At 40.6% G+C, this 15,348-nt stretch overlaps 1 protein-coding gene across 6 annotated transcripts in view; it reads left to right on the plus strand.

Annotated features, from left to right (window-relative positions):
• The window catches only part of DCLK2 (doublecortin-like kinase 2), a 118,535-nt gene that overhangs the window by 75,699 nt on the left and 27,488 nt on the right, over positions 1–15,348 (plus strand). For 4 of the 6 annotated variants that reach the window (XR_001145591.1, XM_012726892.1, XM_004685318.2 and 1 more), the window contains 2 exons: positions 10,641–10,716; positions 11,786–11,894. Coding sequence is in view for 5 of the 6 variants with exons in the window: in XM_012726892.1 (XP_012582346.1) it covers positions 10,641–10,716; positions 11,786–11,894 (185 nt within the window). In the remaining variant the exon portion in view is untranslated. The remainder of the gene's footprint in view (positions 1–10,640; positions 10,717–11,785; positions 11,895–15,348) is intronic. The other 2 variants (XM_012726893.1, XM_012726894.1) reach the window with 1 other exon arrangement.

Genomic DNA, 15,348 nt, shown 5'->3' on the forward strand with positions numbered 1-15,348 from the left:
TCCTTTCTTCACCCCCATAGGCTGAGGTGTATGGGGGTTGCCAGCAGTTCTGAGACTTAACTCTTTGTTTTCTCTTTCATTTATAAAAGGACAAAATTGATTTGTCAGTGACTTCCAAATGCTAGGCTGATAGTTCTTTTAATGTGCAACATAATCTGTCTAAAAGCCTGGGGCATCTAGTTCTGTCATGTTAAAGCTGACATAGAATCAGTGCATTTTACATTAAGTTTGAGTAGCTAAAGAATTCTCTGCCGTACTAGACAGCTTTTAAGACAACAAAGCTAAACACATCTAACCACCCTATTCTCACTCTGTGCTTTGTGAAAATTTCATCTCACTGTGACTCCCAGCCATCTACGGAGTATATTGTCCTCTGGATGAAAACCTGCCTTTGAAAAATTGCAAGTTGGTCCTGTTACTTACTGTACAAAATACCCTAATTTTGATGTCATTGTAGCACTTTAGCCTGCATCTACCAATGTTTATGTTATTTTCTCTATTCAGTGGCATAGAGGCAGAGAATTGCAGATAATTACCATTTGTTGGTGCTGTGCTTTTTCTTTCCCCTTCATTTGAAGTAGCTTATTAAGATCAATTAAGAGGGAATGTCTGACAGTGGAGGACTGTTTTTCATGGGCAGGAACTCTTTACACTATTTATCCTAGTTAGATGCTTTAATGGCTTTGGGGATAGATAATCTTTTTCTAGAAAATCAGGGAATGGACAAAAGCAAGCAGGCCAAGCCAGAACAGCACAGGCAGCTGTTGACACTCATGTCTGTCTCTCTAACCGTACACAGATTTTGGCAGATGGGTTTTTTAAACTCTATATTCTGGAAATTAAGCAAAGTTGGGTCAAAAGTAAACAGACTTTTATATTCTGTCACAGTTTTTCTCTTTGTGCCAATTTCAGGGAGTCATGTTGATGTTCTGGTGGGGAGATTGAAAATGAGAATAGAGTGATGTGATTTTAATTTCTGTCCACTTCAGTGAGGAAGACGGCTCTACTGCATTCACATGCATTGATAATTGGTCATGTTCTTTGAAGGACTGAACCAAAGACAGGAAAGAATGAAAACAAAGCTATCTTCAAATTGTGAATAATATTAGTAGGATGGCAGTATAAAAATAGGGGGGCAGTCAAGTAAGTTTCTTTAAACTAAATGCTGAGAGACAGTAGGACAACTGAGAGTCTTTTTTGATAATAGTTTTTGGTTATATAAAACCACAGAATGTGAAAACTGGGACATGGTCTCAGATTTTTTAGTCTTCATTTTATAGATGAAAAATCTAAGTTTCAGATATGGGAAGTGACTTGTTCAAGGTCCCACTGGACAGTTGGGACTACTGAACTTTCAGGGTCTTGGTTTGTAGCCTCTGACTTATTCCCTGTCTCTCACTGGTTGGTCTACTTAAGTGAAACACAAGCACCCCAGCTGGGCACTCCACAGCCACACCATAGGTGCCAGGCTGGCTAAATCTTCAGTAGGGAAATGCTGGGGTCGTTTCCTTGCTGAATACCTGGTTTGGGATATGCACAAAAGCTCTGAATAATAAAGAATAAGAAAGGATGGAGTAGTTTGGAGAGAAACAAGGAGGAGAGGGTTTGGAATAGGGAGAGGCAACCCGAGGGTGGAGGAAAGACTGGATGAAGGCAAGGAGAAGATACAGAACTCCTCCTGACAGATTTCTGGAAGACCTAGGGGAAGAGATCGCTAATAGGATCTAGTGGGAACTCTTCAAGTGAAATGGTCTACACTGTGTGCCCAGCGCGTACATGACCCCATAAAGCTTTAGCAAAATGACAAAGTTCACAATGGGGTAGGGCTACTGGCTTTCTTGGGAAACTACTGGTGGAGCTCAGTATTGTCAGGTTGGAAAGAGATAGTGTAGTCCAGGCCCAGAAAACATTGGGTACTTGGCTGTGAGGTACTGTCATGCGTTGGGCCAGTGAAGGAAGCCTCTCTCAGTGGCTGGGATTGAAAGTAGAGCCCGCTGTACATCAGCCCAGCTCAGATGTGAAGAGACTACACCAGGGCCTAAAGATCCTAGGTGAGTTGCATGAAGATGGTGAAGAGCTTGGCTGCCTTCCCCTTTTCTGTTTTCATCTCTTTATCAGCCACACAAAGTTTCTTTCTTAGGCTGCTCCCTCAACAGCTTTGTTTGTTCTTACTTTTGAAGGCCACAGAAGTCTCTCTCCCCATCAATTTTAATGCTTTGTTCTCTTTCCTGTCCTTCTACTCTCCAGACCCATCACTCCCTGCTCATTCTTTTTTCTCGCCTTCAAGTCCAAGAATCTCACCACCACTGACATTTACTTCCTTTAATCCCCATCTTCCTGATTCTCCATTTTTTTTTCTTGACCTCAGCCCCTGATCTCCTGTCTGCTTTGCCCAAGCTCCTCAGAGTCTCTTCGATCTAGCTGATAAATTTTCCTATGGGAATATTTACTGTGCTTAAATCACAGCATTTTCTTTGGGACAGATAGGCAATAAAAAGTACTAAATGTGTCATCAGCTGCCAGATGAATGAAGAAAGCATTTCCCTGAAATTTCATTCATCATCCATGTCCCTATTTAAGACTTTCAAGGCCATAGTAACTTAAGGCTGCAGAGTCAGGGCACATCTGTGGACACTGAAGAATAAAATATCTCAGGTTTTGATGCTGAAGCATATGTCTAGAGGCTGTCTGCCGTGAGCATTTTTGTTGGTTGAAAGAAGAAAGAAAAAAGTACATTTGGAACATTATCCAACATCTTGAGATTATAAACTGTCTGATGTGCTGATATTTTATCTGATGATGTCTCCTGGGTTTGCTGGTGGTGAAAGATTTCCCAGATTTGTGAAGTGTGATGAAAGGACTGGTAGTATCTCATCCTGATTGGCAGAGCTAAAATGTAGCTCCTTGACCTTCTGAACTTCAAAACTTCTTTTAGAAGCTGTGAAATGTAAATCCACAGTAGCTGCTGACCTTAGACTTTTTCCCCTTTCCCCTAGAGCTTTGCCTTTTTTTTTTTTTTAAACTGGTTAATACTCTTCCTTACAAGACTGACTAATTCTTAGTCTCTTTATTACCCAAGAAATGCTGGGTAGTGACTTCATCTTTGAACCTAATTGATTTTGTGGACAAAAACAAAAGAGGGGCTAAGCAGTTTTGAGAACTTCAGTGCCCTACCTATAAATAACTCCTCCTAATGAGCCTCAGACTCTGCTTGAGGGCAGTGAATTGTGCATTGTGTAGTTGCTTTGTATGTAGAGGCATTTGCTGGGTAAATGGCTCAGTAGGACTGCAGCCCACCTTTGTAGGGATTGAGGGAGAGCTGGACTGAAGCCCACCTTTGTGGGAATGGAGTGAGAGTTTGCCAAACAAATCCATGCATAAAAGGAATCAGTTGTAAAAACTTGACACAAGCAAAGAATGTTTTAGTCTTCACTGCCCCCTTATTCTTCAGAGTGGGTCATGACCCTTCAGCCAGTGTCTGACAGGGGAGCAGCCATACTTGGAACTGAAGAGACAGGCTCCTCTCCCTCTGCCTTGCATCCTGGCTCTTGGTGACAGAGCCCTCTCAGTGACATTTCTAGCAGGTAGCAAGTCCCTACCGCTCTCCATTGCTCAAAACCCAATAAGCTAAAACTGTGCTTGAAATCCACTGATTGGGATATGTGCTAAGGTTTTGTGCTGACTTCGGCAAAGACCAAAGGTCTCCGAGGCAGCAGCAGCACTCAGCTGAGCTCAGCAGATTTCATGCAACCCCCTCCATGCAGAGCCAATAGCTGTTTCAGCCTTGCGCTTGTCAGGCAGTAGGTTCTAGTTTCCACTCTTAATCACAAAACTCAGGCACTACTAATTTTGCCAAATGAAACCGCAACTTAGTTATGGCTGCAAATAGGAATACTTTGTGTGTTGCCAACCTCTGGATGCTGATTCAGATTGTTTTCAGATGCCATTACTAATACTGAAGTGTTAGAGTAAATTCCATGTAAAAGTGATTAAGCTTTCTGTTCTTAAACACATTCCTTTAAAAAAAAAGTTTCTTGTGATTACATTGGTTTATAACACTGCATATGATTTATGGGCATAGGCTCACACCTCAACATAGCTAATCTTCCACCAGAGCGCCCATAGTGCTTTATCACAGTACCTGGGGCACCCTCCCCCTCTACTTCCCTCTCTTCACTCACCCTCACTTCTGGTGTCTATAGTTAGGCATATAGTATTTGTTTTGTTCTGCTTCTGTTTTGTTTCTTGTATCCCACATAAGAGTGAAATCATCCTGTAAATGTCTTTCTCCTTCTGCCTTATGTCCCTTGGCATCACCCCTGCCCATTCCACCCATGTTGTTGCAAATGACAAGATTTCAGCCTTCTACAGGTGTGTAGTATTCCATGGAGCACATGTACCACATCATCTTTATCCATTCATCTGTCGTTGGGGACTTAGTTTTTTTCCTCGACTTTAACTATTATAAATAGTGTTATAATGAACACAGGAGTGCATAAAGCCTTGTGAATCAGTGTTTTTGCATTCTTTGATTCAGTAACACCTAGAAGGAGAATTGCTGGATCATATGGTAGATCTATTTTTAGTATTTGAGAAACCACCATACTATTAGACACATCCCTAATTCAGTATTTATAATACGGTAACTATCCACTTAATGGAATTGATATGTCTGATAGATGATAAAACACAAAAAGGATAATGAAAGCAAGTCTATTTATGAGCAAAATCAATTATACTGAGTTTTTAAAAATATTCAGTATACTTCTGAGGTCCTCTTTATAAAGAAATACTTTAAAATCTGAGCAAAGGCTCTATACTTGTTTATTACTTGCTTCAACTACAGGAATGTCACTGTTGTCCTAGAAATCTGAAAGCAAGTTCTAGATATACCACTGTGAATATTCTACTCAGTAAATCTAATATTGAATGGTGACTCTTAGTTAACGTCATAGCCTGGAAGTCTTCTTGTGTTGTTAGAGACATTGTGAGACTAGCCAACTAGCTCCTGGAGCCTGGAGTCAGACCTGGGTTTGGATTCTGACTCCACGTTGACTGTAGTGTTAGGGCAAGTTTGGGTAAGCTCTCTGAGCTTTGGTTTCTACACATATTAATAGTAGTTACGAGAATTCTTGATTCATAATAGGTAACGTTCTCATTTAACATGTGGCATGAAGTGGGCATGCAGCACACTGTTTCTTACAAAGAAAAAGTTCTTCCTTGGCAGTAACTAACTTATAATGGTCAGATTTTTGAATGAATTCCAGTGAGGATTTAAACAAATTACCTGAAGAATTAATTACAGCTGCTGCCAGAAACTTGCTCCATGGAGGCTTTTAGCCTTGGTTGCACATTGGATCATCCATGAAGTTTAAAAAATGCTGATGCTGGACTCTACCCATGGGGATTCTCTAATTTGGAGTGCAGTCTGGCAATAGAATTTTGAAATCTCCCAAGGTAATTCTGATGTATAGATAATCACAGAGAACTATTGTTTTAGAGCAACAACTGTACCTTCAGGATATTCTGTTATGGAGTTTAAAAATATAAGAATTATGCTGGAGGGAAAAGTTTCCTAAGAAAGTTCTTGTATGTAAGTTCTTGTAGTTTGCCCTTGGCCAAATTCAGGCCATTGCCTGTTTTTCTAAATAAAGTTTTATTGGAACACAGGCATGCCCATTCATTTACATGTAATCTATGGCTGCTACAGATCGTTGCTACAACAGTGTAGTTGAGCATTTGTGATTTAGACCATATGACTCACAGGGTCAAAATATTACTATTTGGCCCTATATAGAAAATGTTTCTGACCCCTGCAGTAAGCTAAAAATTGAATCATGGTTCCATTTCCCAGAAATGCCACTAGAGTATCTTCTGGATTCCATTCAAGTTTTTCCTTTTATGAGAAATCAAAATTAATCCACATTCAGCATTATAATGCATTGCTACAGCTATTCTTACTACTTTTTGGTGAATTGCCTATTTCTGAACAAAACTTCATGTATTAGTGTAGAACCTATCATTTATCTTTAAATTTCATAGAGCTACTACTAATCCATTTATCTAAGAAATGTAATGTAGAACACTGATTTAATTTTCTGGCAAAAAAAAATGTAGAAAGGAGCATTACTTATTATCAGATGTACTCAATCATCAATGAATGCCCTTTTAAATGATGCAAGTCATTGAGGACACTTTATATCTGTTCTTTTTTTTTAAGCACAAGCAGATTCTTGTACATTTCCTTCCCTTTCTTTCTCATAAAAATGGAGTTGCTGCTGCTGCTGCTGCCAGACAAGAAGGTACAGGGAGCTGCAGTGCCGGGTCACAAAATGGCTCAGCAGTTCTTTTCCTCCACCTTCCCCCCTTGACCAATCAGGACATAGCCCATGCGCTTCTTCCCTTTCCTACATGTAGTCACATCTTTTTGAATTAGGTAGCAATTATGGGTGATAATGGACGGAGCCAGACGCTGCTGTCCACGTTTGCATTCCTGAGGAAATGTGCTAACATGCAGCATCTTGGCACTCTGTGCTGTCTCAGCATCATAGTTGCTGATGGAAGCATGAAGGCTCATTAGCATTTTAAGAGATTTTAATAAAAATTGTTAGGTTGACAATAGAAATGAGACAGGTTTAATCAGGAATGCCATCATTTAACTTCTCTGGTGCTAATTCAGTCCTTGCTTCAGAAGGGCACAGTTCTTTTACAAGAGATGGGGAAATACATAAATAGTGTCTGGGAAATGGTGAGGATTGTCCGGCAGCCGTAGCTTTGTATTTTACTGCTCTTTGTCTGTACATCTCTTGGGGCACCAGGGAAGCTTTGTTTTATATTTAACCATAGACACTTCACATTTTGCCAGATACCTGTCCAGAGATCATGGTGATACCCACACTTTACCCTTAGAACAACAGGCTTCATGACTGGGAGGTTAAGTGAACCTGAGGTCAAGTGAACCTGATGACTAGTCGTGTGATAGGAGCATCTTAAGCACAGATTTGTGCTTCGTCTCAGGGAACCTCAGAGTCATTTTAGCCACAAAACCATTAGAAACCATAGGCAGAGCTTTCACAGAAGGGCTTTGCCTGGTCATGTGACCCTCCTCACAAGATTGCAAACTGCTGTGCAGTGCTGACTGTGTCCCTTCATCTTTCATCCTCTAACCTTCTAGTTTGTGGCCATAAATGTTACTAAAGAAGTGAGGGGGGAGGAAAGAAAAGTTGTCTGTGGGTCAGATTATGCCCCTGTCACTGTGATGTAGTAAAACGATTCCTGTGCTTTCCTTGTTTTTATTTCCTTTGTGAAAGCATTATATTTTTTAAAGAAAGAAACATATTTGCATAGGTAATTAGTTAAGTCATCCTCTTAATTCTATATAGGTTTAGGTTTTTTTAGTGCTTCAGCCACTAACATTTTCCAAAGTCTTTCAGACTGAGAGTTGAAAATGGTTTTTTGATAATTTTGTGAAACTTTGTTAGGCGCACGTGTAAGCAGGCTTTACCTGGCCTGTTCTCCCTCTAGCTCTCCCTCCCTCACTGCACCCCTCCTGACCCACAGGCCACCTCTCCTGCAGCCCTGTGGCCACTTTCTTTTAATCTCCAGAGCAGCAGCTTCCTCCACCTGCTCTGTCTTGTGGTTTCTGCCACTTCTGAATCCCAGCACAGCCCAGGGTTGTGATTGCTGGATTGTTGAGGGAATTAAGTGAGGAGGGAAAGGAGATTAATCAAAATAAACATTGGGAGAGTTACAGTGGTTCACAGGAACTCATTTAATAAACACTGGAGGAGTCACTCACTCGTTGAAAATGTAGATGGAGGTAAAAATGCCTTTGTCAGCCTCTTCTGAGACTTTCTTCTCAGAGTGTTTGAGAACAGGATACTTGGCTTGCTCTAAACCAGAACCTACTTAGATTAGCTCAAGATAAAAGGACTCTTTGGGCCTCCCTGATGTGGTACAAGGGGTTAAGTCTCAGCACTATGAAGCTCTCAGCAGCCACTGCAGCAAGAGTTTGATCCCTGGGGAGGGAGCTGACCCATGTGGTGCAGCAGACCAAGCCTGTCTTCCTGCTACTCCCCTCAGAAGACCAGCCTCTTCTGCTCCCCACTGTGTCTCTGGTGAGTCCTTTCACACCTCTGGTCTGCAGCCCAGCTCTGGTATGCATGCATAAAATAACTTTACAAAAAAAAAAAAAAAGGACTAGTTGGAAGAACTTTACCTGTCTGTGGGAGAGCTATGTGAGGGCCTGGGGAGGAGGGCCAGGCGGAGAGCAAAGGCTGCTCTTAGGGCCACACTGTCCACACTGCACACTCCCCAGGCTCTGGGCATGGGGGAGATGCTTCTTGCCCAAAGCCCAGGCCTGACCCAGCCAGCTTGGGACTGAAAGGAGTGTGGCTGCTTGTCCTGCACTGAGATACAGGTGCAGGTGGGCGGATCAGGTTCCTGGAAAATTTCTGGGCATTGATAACCTCCCCTCCCCCACCACCCTCTGTATCTAATCCAGAGGGCAAGCAGGGATCAAAAGGGATCTTTCCATTCATCTCTTAAGATCTAATGTAGCAAAAAGTTATCCTTATTCCACCGAGAATGTGACTAATGTGATTTTGACTTGGGTTTCTCCTTTCTTTGACAATTTATAGTATAGAAAGTTGAGTTAAAGAGGAACAGGTTTGGAAGTAATTACTTAGCAAAAGATCTCTTTAACCATTGTACAATCAACAGTTAAACATTTCAGTCACTTTTGTTACAAGTCACTGGTTGTGCTAAGTGATTTTACATGTATGAGCGAAAGTTAATGCTCCAGAAAAATCATTGAGGTTGCTAACATCCCCATTTTCAGAGCAGAAAACTAACACTTGGAAAGTTAAGCAACTTTGCAAGTAAATAATAGTTGAATTAGTACAAACACTAAATGAAACAGAAAAAGTGTGGCAAACAGTGAAACAGGGGAGGTAGGAGGCTGTCATGGATGACTTCGAATTATTTTGTTGGTAATGAAACTTGGACCCTAGACTAGGTGACATCAGAGCTGTTCTTTGGAAACAATGAGTGGGATGGGTGAGACTGACAGTAAGTCAGGAAAGCTTTGATGAGAGTCCAAGAGAAGCTGGAGGAGGAGCGTGGGAAGGGGGGGAGGTGACGTGGAGAATGTTGTGGCTTGCTTTTGGCATCCCTGGGAGTCTCAAGCTTTTGTTTAGAAGTCTAGCTTTGTAACCTAGAGTCTGCTTTTAGAGTTGTCTTTTATTTCAGTGGCCAAGAAAATGAGTTAGGACAAAGTAAAGAACTTATTGAGGCACCAGAATAACTGAAGTCTGAGGATGCAGGTGAGAGCTGAGTGCAGCGTTTCTCTAGGTGTGAGGGACCCACCAGCATGCACTCTGGAGTGTGCAGGCAGAAACACATGAGAAGTGAGCTTAGCTGCTCTGGATAGGTGCTGCATGGAGGGGCGGAGGGTGTCTCAGCCTCCTTTTCCATGGCCTCACTGGTTGTAGGGTTGCTACAAGGTGTGGTCACATTGGATTTGAGAAAACAGCCCCGTTTTGACATGGCTCTTACTGTTGAGGATCATAAGTATTGGGCTTTCCTGGGTTTTGTACCAAATTTAGTATTTGTGTGGGTCTCCACTTTATCCAAAGGGAGAATATGGGCCCGTCCCTCCAAGTGCGGGTGCCCTGGAAAGGCAGTGCCCTGCCCTGGACCCACAGCATTTAGCATGAGGTAGGTCCTGTGTGTACCAGGATCTGTGCTGTGTGCATGGATGGAGCCCAGTGATGAATGAGGCTCAGTCATTGTAGGGCAGAAGCTACCAGGACAGTTTGGGTGTCAAGATCAGAATGAAAAGTGCTGCTTAGTATTTGATAAGTTGCTTGACCTTGTAAGTTTCTGAAAGGAATAACTTGGAAAGAAGGAAGGAGAGAGAGGGAAGGAAAAATTCCCTACATCTAGGGAATAATATACTTTATATGAATAGTGTGAGTTTTCCATTTCACCTAAGAACTGAAGCTACTTCTGCATTAGACTGTGAACTTTATTTTTGTTGAGGTGAAAGCTACTTTTTAGTCTGTATTTCCCTTGGGTTCTTTCTACTAAAAATCCTGCTAATGTTCCTGCTGTCTAATGGTGGGCAAAGAACAGGGCTGATCCAGGGCTTCACTCTGGATCCCCAGAGGTGTGGAAGGTGTTGCAATACCGGGCTTGGGCCTGGAGGTCTAAGAGGAGCTTGACTTCAGCAGGGCCTCCCTAGTGCCAAACACAGGAGAAGCACTGGGACCTGAGCACTCACTACTGATAATTTGGAATTAACTGTGTCGTCCTAAGCCGCCTTTTGCCACTAATAAGTACCTTGCTCACCCTTGATGACATAAAAATACTTCACTGAGGTCAAAAGTAGTACAATACCATAAAGAGTGACATAGTGTTCATTTTCCTGACATCTAATCAGAATTCGAAATACTGTGTCTAAGGAAGAAATGCATTAATGTGATGTACATAGGGGGAAGGGTACGATGGGCTGAAAGGGAGTGCTTCCTCTATTTCTCATTAATTTTTACATGTTCTAAGCATTTTTTATGATCTGAGGATTAGCTAGCTAAAGATTTGTAAATTTATCCTGATAAATAATGGCCACTTTGTTCTTTCAGCAGATTTCTGCACATGGCAGATCTTCTTCCACTGTGAATGGTGGACCTGAACTTGACCGTTGCATGAGTCCTGAAGGTAGTTGTCAGTCTGATGATGCCTTTTTTTTTTTTAAATTTAAGATTTATATATTTATGCATACAAGAACGGGGTACAGACCAGAGGAGTGTGTGTGTGTGGGGGGGGGCAGTGATAGGAGTCACCAGAGACAGAATGGGGAGCAAAACAGGCAGATCCACTGAAATACTGCTGAGGGGAGCAGCTTGTGGGTCAGGAGAGGTCTCCTGCTGGCGCAGCTCCCTGGCCGGGGATCAAACTCGGGCTGCAGTGGCTGCAATAGCAACATAGTGCTGTGTTTTAATTTGTTGCACCACCAGGGAGGTCCCCTGATGATGCTTTTTATAAAGGCAGTCATCCATGTAAATGTGTTGCCCCCCAAAGGTGATCTTCCTAAACAGGGAGTGGCCGTGTCTCCAATTAGCCCATTTAGCTTAGTGAGTGGGTTCACATCTAGATGGAGATAATCTCCTTGTTAGTTAGGCTATCCCAATATAGATGTCGGAGTGGGACTTAAAGGCAGTCTGCTCTCTGCTCCTAAATGTAGCCTTTCATTTCTCTCAATTAGATGACAAAAGTACTTCTAACAAAAATACTTTTTTGATGTCGATGAGGTGCTGGGCTCTGGGATGCATTATGAAAAGTAGGCCATCTTTACCACCTTTTCTTTCTACCCTGCCTAAGAGGAGACTGAGTCAGGATTAACCTTAACAAAGTATCCTAACTGGCTAGTATTTCTTTCTCTAGAAAATCTTAAGATTTCTAAGTTGAAATCCTACAATCACCCCCTCCCCCTTTCTTGAGAGTTCTGTATACAGAATTGTAGTTTGACTTCTCTTTACCCAAAGCACTAATCACTTCTTTTGGCTGGTATTTTAGGGCTTTCTTAGGTTTATTGATTATTTGGGGTCTGATTCACCCTAACCAGGTCAGAAGGAAATCAGTGACTCAAAATGTGCTGAGATTTTTTTCTGTAGTTTTATCATTGATTTTTAAAATAAATGCATTGCAGTTTATTCTTCTGCAGATATGTAGGGATCAAGATGAGGTTGTGACACGCTTGTTAAACTGGTTTTCTCCATTTATTCAGGTGTGAATGGAAACAGGTGCTCTGAATCATCAACTCTGCTTGAGAAATACAAGATTGGCAAGGTTATCGGTGATGGCAATTTTGCAGTTGTCAAGGAATGCATGGACCGGTGAGTGAAGCGGGAAGATAATCATTTGTTCACATATCCATGCATTTCCTCCCTTGGAGTTTATTCTTACTGGAATGAGCAAAAAGGCTTTCCTGGAAAGTCTTTTGCCCCCTTTCTGAAAGAATCTATCCTGGGAACAGTCACTTGCATGCCTACAAGTAATTAGACAAGGAAAACTATATGTATTCACTAATCCAGCATAAAACTGCTGTGTATGCATGACAGATTTATCAGGTTTCATTCCTGAGCCTGAGAATAAAATGAATAAAAAAAATCTATTTTTGGAAAATCTCCTGTAACACTTACCTGTGCCAGGTGTTAGTTACCAGCACTAGACCTATAGTAACTCATTTAACCCCCATCATAACTCTTAGATGTTACTTAATTGCATATGCCAAAAGCTTAGGATCCATGAGCTCTGACTCTGGTTAAGATCAAAATCGGCCAATATTGGTCCTGTTTTTCTTTGTCCAACTTCATTTTCTTGAAGGTGTTAAGTTCTTAGATGATAAACAACCCATTGTTTTTAAATTCCAGGTCTTTTGCAAATCTGGAAACCACTCAGATTAGAGCTTTTGTGTTTATATGCCACTGTCTGCCTTTTCTGAATAGTATTTTTTATTGTCTCTGGGGAATTTTCCAGGACAGTCTAGTAACTGCAGTTTTTCTATTTTGCTACCTCTCTGGCTGTGCTTTAATTTTTTTATATTGGTACTTCAGTTCCTGTCCTATAAACCCACTACTTCGGGCTGATACACAATTTTTACCACACAAGTAACAAACTAAGCATCTAAAATGTGACTTCTGAAGACATCTTAGCAATCTGGAGCCGGCTTTGGTTTATGTTACTACAAAAAAATTAAGTATCTTCTGAAAGGCCTTAGCAATGAGTACAACAATGTGGCTACACATCTGTGCTGAGGGAGCAGATGTATGTTAGGAATACTGCAATGTTCCTGTTAACTGTTTTCCCGTCTGAATAATATCTTTCGGCATGTTCAGATTAAATTATGCTAAAGGTTATTAAAAGTTAAATACAACATCAAAATTCTTGGGTTCAAGGAAATGATCTCCCCAGGACCTGATATGGGCATTAAAAAGTTGTGGGAAGAAGTTTCCAAATCTGGAGAATTCTGAATTCTGTGACCTCTTTTGATTTATGGACTAATTTTGATTAACAAATTAACGTAAAAATATTACTTATAGAAAATTTCATTTTATTCTGACTTCTGGGGGTATTATTTAGATTTATATATTTATATATATAAATATATATTTATATATATAAATATATATTTATATATATAAATATATATTTATATATATAAATATATAAATCTAAATAATACCCCCAGAAGTCAGAATAAAATGAAATTTTCTATAAGTAATATTTTTACGTTAATTTGTTAATCAAAATTAGTCCATAAATCAAAAGAGGTCACAGAATTCAGAATTCTCCAGATTTGGAAACTTCTTCCCACAACTTTTTAATGCCCATATCAGGTCCTGGGGAGATCATTTCCTTGAACCCAAGAATTTTGATGTTGTATTTAACTTTTAATAACCTTTAGCATAATTTAATCTGAACATGCCGAAAGATATTATTCAGACGGGAAAACAGTTAACAGGAACATTGCAGTATTCCTAACATACATCTGCTCCCTCAGCACAGATGTGTAGCCACATTGTTGTACTCATTGCTAAGGCCTTTCAGAAGATACTTAATTTTTTTGTAGTAACATAAACCAAAGCCGGCTCCAGATTGCTAAGATGTCTTCAGAAGTCACATTTTAGATGCTTAGTTTGTTACTTGTGTGGTAAAAATTGTGTATCAGCCCGAAGTAGTGGGTTTATAGGACAGGAACTGAAGTACCAATATAAAAAAATTAAAGCACAGCCAGAGAGGTAGCAAAATAGAAAAACTGCAGTTACTAGACTGTCCTGGAAAATTCCCCAGAGACAATAAAAAATACTATTCAGAAAAGGCAGACAGTGGCATATAAACACAAAAGCTCTAATCTGAGTGGTTTCCAGATTTGCAAAAGACCTGGAATTTAAAAACAATGGGTTGTTTATCATCTAAGAACTTAACACCTTCAAGAAAATGAAGTTGGACAAAGAAAAACAGGACCAATATTGGCCGATTTTGATCTTAACCAGAGTCAGAGCTCATGGATCCTAAGCTTTTGGCATATGCAATTAAGTAACATCTAAGAGTTATGATGGGGGTTAAATGAGTTACTATAGGTCTAGTGCTGGTAACTAACACCTGGCACAGGTAAGTGTTACAGGAGATTTTCCAAAAATAGATTTTTTTTATTCATTTTATTCTCAGGCTCAGGAATGAAACCTGATAAATCTGTCATGCATACACAGCAGTTTTATGCTGGATTAGTGAATACATATAGTTTTCCTTGTCTAATTACTTGTAGGCATGCAAGTGACTGTTCCCAGGATAGATTCTTTCAGAAAGGGGGCAAAAGACTTTCCAGGAAAGCCTTTTTGCTCATTCCAGTAAGAATAAACTCCAAGGGAGGAAATGCATGGATATGTGAACAAATGATTATCTTCCCGCTTCACTCACCGGTCCATGCATTCCTTGACAACTGCAAAATTGCCATCACCGATAACCTTGCCAATCTTGTATTTCTCAAGCAGAGTTGATGATTCAGAGCACCTGTTTCCATTCACACCTGAATAAATGGAGAAAACCAGTTTAACAAGCGTGTCACAACCTCATCTTGATCCCTACATATCTGCAGAAGAATAAACTGCAATGCATTTATTTTAAAAATCAATGATAAAACTACAGAAAAAAATCTCAGCACATTTTGAGTCACTGATTTCCTTCTGACCTGGTTAGGGTGAATCAGACCCCAAATAATCAATAAACCTAAGAAAGCCCTAAAATACCAGCCAAAAGAAGTGATTAGTGCTTTGGGTAAAGAGAAGTCAAACTACAATTCTGTATACAGAACTCTCAAGAAAGGGGGAGGGGGTGATTGTAGGATTTCAACTTAGAAATCTTAAGATTTTCTAGAGAAAGAAATACTAGCCAGTTAGGATACTTTGTTAAGGTTAATCCTGACTCAGTCTCCTCTTAGGCAGGGTAGAAAGAAAAGGTGGTAAAGATGGCCTACTTTTCATAATGCATCCCAGAGCCCAGCACCTCATCGACATCAAAAAAGTATTTTTGTTAGAAGTACTTTTGTCATCTAATTGAGAGAAATGAAAGGCTACATTTAGGAGCAGAGAGCAGACTGCCTTTAAGTCCCACTCCGACATCTATATTGGGATAGCCTAACTAACAAGGAGATTATCTCCATCTAGATGTGAACCCACTCACTAAGCTAAATGGGCTAATTGGAGACACGGCCACTCCCTGTTTAGGAAGATCACCTTTGGGGGGCAACACATTTACATGGATGACTGCCTTTATAAAAAGCATCATCAG

Source organism: Condylura cristata, unplaced genomic scaffold, assembly GCF_000260355.1.
Source record: "Condylura cristata isolate star-nosed mole 26May11 unplaced genomic scaffold, ConCri1.0 scaffold00018, whole genome shotgun sequence".
NCBI classification, from domain to species: domain Eukaryota; kingdom Metazoa; phylum Chordata; class Mammalia; order Eulipotyphla; family Talpidae; genus Condylura; species Condylura cristata.